At 43.9% G+C, this 8,467-nt stretch overlaps 1 protein-coding gene across 1 annotated transcript; it reads left to right on the top strand.

Moving 5' to 3' along the window:
* Nucleotides 1–1,887: 1,887 nt before the first annotated feature.
* Nucleotides 1,888–5,448, top strand: GHSR (growth hormone secretagogue receptor). Its single transcript, XM_017529746.2, has 2 exons — nucleotides 1,888–2,726; nucleotides 4,837–5,448. The coding sequence occupies exons 1-2, from the start codon at nucleotides 1,931–1,933 to the stop codon at nucleotides 5,139–5,141; spliced, it is 1,101 nt and encodes a 366-aa protein (XP_017385235.1). The 5' UTR covers nucleotides 1,888–1,930; the 3' UTR covers nucleotides 5,142–5,448.
* The last annotated feature ends 3,019 nt before the right edge of the window (nucleotides 5,449–8,467 follow it).

The raw sequence follows: 8,467 nt of genomic DNA, 5'->3' as shown, positions 1-8,467 counted from the left end.
AAAAAAAAAAAAAAAAAAAAAAAAAAAAAAAAAAAAAAAGCCCACACACAACAAAACCTCAATTTGATCCAATGTCTAACACACCAGCGGCAACCAAGCCACTATGTTAAATTTCCTGTGTGAAACTTCTCTCGTGTAGTCTTTTACTGTATGGAGTCTCTCACGCACACGTGCACACATTCAGTCTTAGGTCTTTGTGGACTTTTAGGCATTAACAATTTAGGTGTAGAGGTGGTGCAAACTGTCTGTGAAAGGCACGTACAAACGCGTTCAGCTGGGGGGAAAACTCCCATACACAGTAGGTGGCATCTCATCGGGCGAACGCCGATGTGTGTGGTCAAGGCAGTGGCTAACGCCGGCCTGTGCTTCGGGGGAGCCTGCCCCGCTCCTCCGTGGGGTAGCACCGAGGCGTTCGAAGCGTGCGTTGAAGCAGGTGAGTGATGCGCAGCCGCCCCTGGAGCTGCGCTGTGCGGCAGGAGGGCTGTGGCGCTGGCCGCGGTGCTGAACTTGTTCTCCGGGCGGTCCCGAAGTTGGTGGGCCGGGAGGGGCCGCTCGGGTTTGGGAATTCGCTGGCAACCGGCAGCCTCACGTCCTCAGGTGTGGATTTCTGCCTCTGAGCAGGAGACGCACAGACTCCTGAGGGCCACCTGGCTAGTGTAGGGTTGGCCTTTGACCTATTCCCACCGGCAAGCTTCTACTCCTCAACAACGCGTCTCCTGTTTATTGAATGCCTCCGGTGGTCCCTGACACTTGACATTCACCCCCAGTGGTCCTCACAAAACACTGCAATTCAAAGAAAAAGAAGTCACGCCCAGGAGGTTGAAGACCTTGCCCAAGGGAACACGACTACCAAATGGCTGATCTCTCTCCATGATGCTCAAAAATGTTTCCTGCACACTATCCACGTGCCTGCCTCATAGCCTCTTCTTGCTGGCTCCACACACCTCCAACTCTGCCTTTTTCCTTTCTCCTGTTCCCTCCCTGATACCCTCGGCACCCCGCCACCAGGTTTGCATCAAGCAAAAGAAACTTCCCCTACAGCAGACCCTCTATCACCGCCAAGTGATACAAAAAACTGGGATTCAGGACAGGGTTTATTCACACATTTTGCCCCATGCGCTCAGAAGTCGAAACCGAGTGGGAGATCCAACACTGGTCCCCGAGACCCCAGCTTGCTGTGTGACCTTGGACAAGTAATCACATCGCTGAATCTGAGTTCTAGAACTGTGTGAGATTATTCTTCGGTGCTCATTGGTATGGATACAAACACAAGGTCCTTCTTTTTCTCCTCTCTCTATCCTTCTCAAGTTGGGTTGGGCAAGCTCGCTTTTTCTTCCCACCAGGGCCATAGCCAGCTCTAGCCCTTGTGGAGAAAGAAATCAGGTCCCAGCTGCTAAAGGTGTTCTCCCCACCCCCAACCCCCGGGTGCGACCTGTTCTTCCGGGGCACACTAGCCCAGCGTCGCCCAGGGCTCCGGAGAGAGCTCCTCAGGCTCCCGCTTCGCGGCGCCTGGTCCCTGCGGTCCTCACGCGCTGGGACGCTTTGGGAAGTGCGAGATGGAGCTGGGGCGAGAATGCGAATGCAAGGCAGGGCTGGTGACAGGTATGTGTGTGGGCGCCGGCCGGAGACTGTGTTGGGAGAGAGAAACTTTGGGGGAGACGGTGGGGGAAAGGGGAGGTGCCAGAGAAAGCGGTGGGTCACTCACCCGCTGACCATTAGTCTCTCTCCCTCTTCCACGTCCCGACCTCACCTCCTCCCTCGGCTTCTGCCTCTCACCTCCCTCTCTTTCTTCTCCAAGCATCCTGCCTCCGCGTCTGCACCCACTCCTCCCTCGCGCCCTCCCGCGCCTAAGGGGACCTCCTCGGGAGCCAGCTTGGTCCACTCTCCCAGCGCTGTCAGGTCCCAGAGACTGTTCGGCTGAGCCGGCAGCATGTGGAACGCGACGCCCAGCGAAGAGCCGGGGCTCAACCTCACGCTGGCGGACCTGGACTGGGATGCAGCCCCCGGCAACGACTCTCTGGGCTACGAGCTGCTGCCGCCCTTCACTGCGCCGCTGCTGGCGGGCGTCACAGCCACCTGCGTGGCGCTCTTCGTGGTGGGCATCGCTGGTAACCTGCTCACCATGCTGGTGGTGTCGCGCTTCCGCGAACTGCGCACCACCACCAACCTCTACCTGTCCAGCATGGCCTTCTCCGACCTGCTCATCTTCCTCTGCATGCCCCTGGACCTCGTTCGCCTCTGGCAGTACCGGCCCTGGAACTTCGGCGACCTGCTCTGCAAACTCTTCCAATTCGTCAGCGAGAGCTGCACCTACGCCACGGTGCTCACCATCACAGCGCTGAGCGTCGAGCGCTACTTCGCCATCTGCTTCCCGCTGCGGGCCAAGGTGGTGGTCACCAAGGGCCGGGTGAAGCTGGTCATCCTCGTCATCTGGGCCGTGGCCTTCTGCAGCGCTGGGCCCATCTTCGTGCTAGTCGGGGTGGAGCATGAGAACGGGACAGACCCTTGGGACACCAACGAGTGCCGCCCCACCGAGTTCGCGGTGCGCTCTGGACTGCTCACGGTCATGGTGTGGGTGTCCAGCGTCTTCTTCTTCCTTCCTGTCTTCTGTCTCACGGTCCTCTACAGTCTCATCGGCAGGAAGCTGTGGCGGAGGAAGCGCGGCGATGCTGCCGTGGGCGCCTCGCTCAAGGACCAGAACCACAAGCAAACCGTGAAAATGCTGGGTGGGTCTCAGAGCGCGCTCGAGCTTTCTCTCGCGGGTCCCCTCGTCTCCCTGTGCCTTCTCCCTTCTCTCTGAGTCTCCATCTCTATTTCCCCCTGAGCCTCTACCTCTTTTTTCTCTTTCTCTGGGCCTCTGTCTCTCAATTATTCTCTCCCCTTGCTTTCTTGAGTGATGTCTTTGGTCTCTCGATCTCTGTGTCTCTGTCACTCTCTCCTCCCCCTTTGTCCATGTCTTGACTCTTTCTTACCGTCTCTACCTCTTTGTGTCTCTTTCTTCCTGTCTCCCCTTTCTCTCTTTCATGCAAAAATGTCCCACATTTGTATTTCCCTAAAATGAATTTTATATCAGCCTAGGAACTCCACTTTAAAATTGAGATATCTCATAAAAGTCTATTGTGGTCTTAAGCGTTAAAAGTGAGGACTGACTTCCTGCCTCAAATAGGATTTGTGAACATCTAGGTTACATTAAGAAAAGCAGGGCTTGGATCTAGAAAGTATTCAGTGGTAAATTCAACCAAAGACATGATCAATTTGGATACACCTATTAGAGATTATTCATTTTTCTTTCAATATTGTGATTTGTTTTCTGCTCTGCATTTTTTCAGATAATTGCATCAATTCTGTTTACCTTCTGCTGTTTATACAGCTTTGTAAGGAAGTCAGTGACAAATCAGTAGTCTCATTTGTTTTCATGATTACCTGCCTCTTCGGGTAGGATACAGTAGGGTAAGGTAAAGATAAGCTAGAATAAACAAAGCTCCAACAGGAGAAAAAGAGACTTTGTGGAAACCAACAGAATTTACTGCTTCCCCAAATGACCCTTCAGGAACATCTGGGTACAATGTCATAACTGGATTTGCAGAATGTTTATTGCACAAATTCAGTGACTTTAAGTATATGTGTTTGGTACAAGTGAGTAATAAAAAATGTGTTTATATCCCAGCAAAATATTAATTCTACTTGCATTTTCAAAACCAAGGTCTGTATATTTTATTATTTAGATATTATAGTCAAGACTTCATGCTTGCTGACATATTTTAAAGCTTCTTAGAAGTCATTCCAGGATGATTTCATATTTCCAATTTTACAATTCCTGGATCTTGCATATTAAAGTGATAGAGTTTATTAAAGGAATGTCAAAGATTTTATTTTCTGGACCAGTGACTCTCATGGTTAGAACTCATAGATTCTAAGCCCACTGGTGTTAGAGGACTCTCAGCTCTCACCTATGAGATTCAGATTGTTCCTGTGGCAGTTAAGTTGCTAGTATAAATTTAGGTTTAAGGACGAGTTTAATACTTTCCTCCAATTTTATTTTCAAGCCATTAATTTCCTCATTGGTGTCTCAACACCAATGTTAACTTTCTTCTTCCTGGACAATTTGAAGGGGATCACTAAAATGTTACAAAGACTGAAAAATTATTTGCTATTATTTTTCCCTGATTTCTGAATTTCAAACAACCTAAAAACTTAGACATCGTTAATTATCTTTCACAGGCAAAATGAAGACTTGGATGGATGATAATTTATATGAGTTGGTTTAATAACAGCCTTACTTATATCTACTGTAGGTGGCATAGAATCACCCATCTCAGTGATTCTTAATCCTGAATGTATGTTCAATCCTCTGTGAAACTTTAGAAAAAAAGAAAAGGAAAAGCGTGTCCCCTGATCTCCGTCTTAGAGATTTAAATTGACCGAGTCTATACTACATCCAAGGAATCTGCATTGTTTACAAAAGTGCCCCAGGAGACTCAGATACACAGCTGTGGTTGGGTACAACAATTTTATATGTGTGTCTAACACATAACAACTGCTGGACTATTGTGAATAAATGGTCTAGTCAGTTGAGTCAATATGTCAACTCAACACAAAATCACTCAGGTAGTTGTTAAATAGAAATGACTGGGAAGCTTGGTAAAAATTGTTGAACTGTTGTTGGTCTAGACAGACTGAATCTTTGTTAAAATGTAGGAATGAGGAAAAGGAGACCACAATGTTTCTCTGAAGTCAATGGTCATAGTCCATGAAACAAAACCAAGTCTTAAAAATAGAATGTGATTCGCTATGACATTTCTTGAGCTGATTATCTCTCTCCCATTGTCCTTCTAGCTGTAGTGGTGTTTGCTTTCATCCTCTGCTGGCTGCCCTTCCACGTAGGGCGATATTTATTTTCCAAATCCTTTGAGCCTGGCTCCTTGGAGATTGCTCAGATCAGCCAGTATTGCAACCTCGTGTCCTTTGTCCTCTTCTACCTCAGCGCTGCCATCAACCCTATTCTGTACAACATCATGTCCAAGAAGTACCGGGTGGCGGTGTTCAGACTTCTGGGATTCGAACCCTTCTCCCAGAGAAAGCTCTCCACTCTGAAGGATGAAAGTTCTCGGGCCTGGACAGAATCTAGTATTAATACATGACCTAGCACATTGCTGATTACAGTCACTGCTTATTCTAAACCGGAAGCCATAGCAGAGCAGAATTTGGGAGGAAGCTGAAGGTTAATTTTGGAATTAGGAACATGTAGATCCTGAAACAACTGGGAGGGAAAAAAGACATCATTTGTAGGGTGTGAGCAGTTTGATTTGATTGCACACTTATTAGTGCTCTCATACACTATTTCTGCATATTCACTGCCTATGATTTTTCATTCTGCTGTGGGTGCTGGTGAGGGCTTTGCAATTCAGAGAAAGGAGGAAGTGCAGAGTGAGCAATTAGGGCACTTCATGGTGGGTAAAGACAAATTTGCTTTGCTTTTTCATAATGATCAAAATTATTTGGTTAAAAGAATCACATTACAATAAAAATTTTAAAGTATAACTTTTAAAAACCAGCGATTTTCATAAAGCTCTAGAGCAGTGCTATCCAAGAGAAATATAACATAAGGCACATGAAAAAGTTATTAAAAATAAATTTACATTCTTTTTTTCACACTAACTCTTTGAAATCTGGCATGCTTTTTACATTTACAGAATCCCTCAATTTGGACACTGTTTTCATTAGTAATATTTGATGTATTTAGAGTTCATAAAATTTACAAGTAAAACGTAGATTCAACAATCTAAGTTGTCTAAACACACTTAAAAGTTTTCCAATAACGAAACAACTGTAAATTTTTAAACTTAAAATTAATTAAAGTTAAAAATTGAGTTCTGGCTGGGTGCAGTGGCTCACGCCTGTAATCCCAGCACTTTGGGAGATCGAGGCGGGTGGATCACGAGGTCAAGAGATCGAGACCATCCTGGTCAACATGGTGAAACCCCGTCTCTACTAAAAATACAAAAAAAATTAGCTGGGCATGGTGGCACGTGCCTGTAGTCCCAGCTACTCAGGGGGCTGAGGCAGGAGAATTGCCTGAACCCGGGAGGTGGAGGTTGCGGTGAGCCAGGATCGCGCCACTGCACTCCAGCCTGGGTAACAAGAGCGAAACTCCGTCTCAAAAAGAAAAAAAAAAAGAAAAAGAAAAGAAAAATTCAGTTATTCAGTTGCACTAGTTACATTGCGAGTAACCAACAGCTCGAGGTTACCACCCAGAACAGTGTGGCTCTAGAGTATATACAAAATTATCATTCACCTTATAGAAAATGTTTAAAAATAAATATCCTTTTCCTAAAATGTTTTTATAGTGATGTTCACACAGCAGACTTTCAGAGTGATGAATACTAAAAAATCATACCTAAATGTCCGGTTCTGTGTGCTCAGAAGAGAATGGATATGAAATGTGTAACATACATTTTTAAATTGAGTTGCATGTGTTAATATTCAGGAAATGGAACTTCATAAAAATTGTAGGTAATCACAAACTGCCTTATATGGCTTAACCAAAGTTTTAAAGCCAATCATAAGGCTTTGATTTGTGAATAAGGGAATAATTTGTAACGTACTCTGGCAAGCTTACAAGAAAGTTAATGAATATAGAAATTTTTCAAGTGATGAAGTCAGGCCCATGTGAAAAACTCAGAATCCTCTAAATGCTACTGCTTATTGATATTAAAAACTTTCGAAGATCTTATAGCCATTTATTTTAAAATACCTATGTTGTGTTCTGTCTCCAAATTGGTTTTGCTGCTCATATCCCATTGCTTATCTGAGAGATATGATCACCTGGATTTCCAGACCCTCTCTTAATTGTAACTATGAATGAGTATGTATCTTCAACTAAATATTGTATATTTGGTTATAAGTATATAATTTTCATGTATGTTGGCATTGCTTCCTATTTAGTCAACCCTTTGCATACTAAAGGTATTAACCCAAAAGTAACTTTTTCATAATCCTGTGAAATGCTGAGTCATATAAGCAGCTCCTTCATAGTTCACAACTGTGGAATGGATGGAACCATTTAGGGAAATTCCTGCCATGACTGTTTTTTCCTTCATCAAAAAGAAAGATGATCGTGATAAAACAATTGATTGACTATTTAGTTTGGAATTATCCAAACACAATCATAATTAGAATTATTTCTCTAGAAAAATATTTCTGAGATCCATTCTGACACTAAAACTGCACCATCAATGTGGTCTAAATACAGAACGTTAGCAAGCTAATTATTTAGTTAATTCTTAAGAGTGCATCAATATTAAAAAACAAAACAAACAAACAAAAAACACTGACTTATTTAAGTCCATGGGATTCTAATTAGGGCATTGAACATTATTGTCTTGGAGAGGGCCCAATAAATCCTAAAGAGGAAGTTCAGCTTCCTGAAGCCTTAGAAAATTTTTGTCTACAAATACATCCTACTTGAGAAGAAACAAACAAGAAAACCTTGACCTCCATCACACAGTTGATTTCTTTGGAGAAAAAAATCCCAACTTTTAATTCATTGCTCAGCCTCCTCTCTTGTGGGTTCATGTCTAGTCTTGGCCTAACTCACTTCCAGGGAGTAGTTAACGTAGTAGGGACCACCACTGTCCTTCACTGGTATTAATCTGGACAGAGAAGATATTGGAGAAAGAGATCTTTAATTTGTCTTCTTATATCATTGCCTTTTTATTGTTTGTAGCTTCTTTATTTTATCATACTCCTTAAATCATTTAAAACTCAGGGAAAGGAGGAACTTACACTGAGGAATATTGTTTGTAAAAGTCCATCATTTCCTAAGCATTTGGTATGTGCCTGATACGTTCTAAACTCTAACAATCAATAAGCCAAGGATTTCATCCTTAAGAAGCTCACAATCATGTGTGTGTTATGTTGCAGTAGGCAACTGATAAATTCTTTAAATTGTGAAGTAAACAGTTTGACACTGGATCAAAGGGCTGGCTGTTCATCTCATTGTGTTGCTGTGTATTTGGCTCAAAATAAATTCAAGATGGGCTGTTCCTCCATCAACTGCTCAATTTTGTAGACACAGTTAATGTGTCTGCTAGCGGTAATTACACTCAACACATTCCTCATTTATGTAGGGAAAGTAAAGTGATCTTTTTTTTACTCTGCGTTTCCATTTTCCTGGTTATCTTGCAATGAGGTGTTTTGTTCCCACACCTTACACTGTGGCACAAAATCAAGTGTTGGATAATTTTCATTACAGGGAGTAACTGTTATATAAGTAAGAGCTTTTTTTCTTTTTTTTTTTTTGAGACAAAATTTCTCACTGTTGCCCAGGCTGGAGTGCAGTGGCATGATCTTGGCTTGCTGCAGCCTCCGCCTCCCGGGTTTATGAAATTCTCCTGCCTCAGCCTCCCTAGTAGCTGGGATTACAGGAGCCTACCACCACACCTGGCAAATTTTTTATATTTTTAGT

This window comes from Cebus imitator, unplaced genomic scaffold, assembly GCF_001604975.1.
Source record: "Cebus imitator isolate Cc_AM_T3 unplaced genomic scaffold, Cebus_imitator-1.0 Scaffold61, whole genome shotgun sequence".
In the NCBI taxonomy this organism is placed as follows: Eukaryota; Metazoa; Chordata; class Mammalia; order Primates; family Cebidae; genus Cebus; species Cebus imitator.
Note: the sequence above shows the minus strand (reverse complement) of the source record. Positions and strands in the feature narration are given on the sequence as shown.

Coding starts and splice junctions, on each gene's coding strand:
- GHSR (XM_017529746.2), top strand. CDS start 1,931: ATGTGGAACGCGACGCCCAGCGAAGAGCCGGGGCTCAACCTCACGCTG. Junction 2,727..4,836: donor GCAAACCGTGAAAATGCTGG/GTGGGTCTCAGA, acceptor TTGTCCTTCTAG/CTGTAGTGGTGTTTGCTTTC.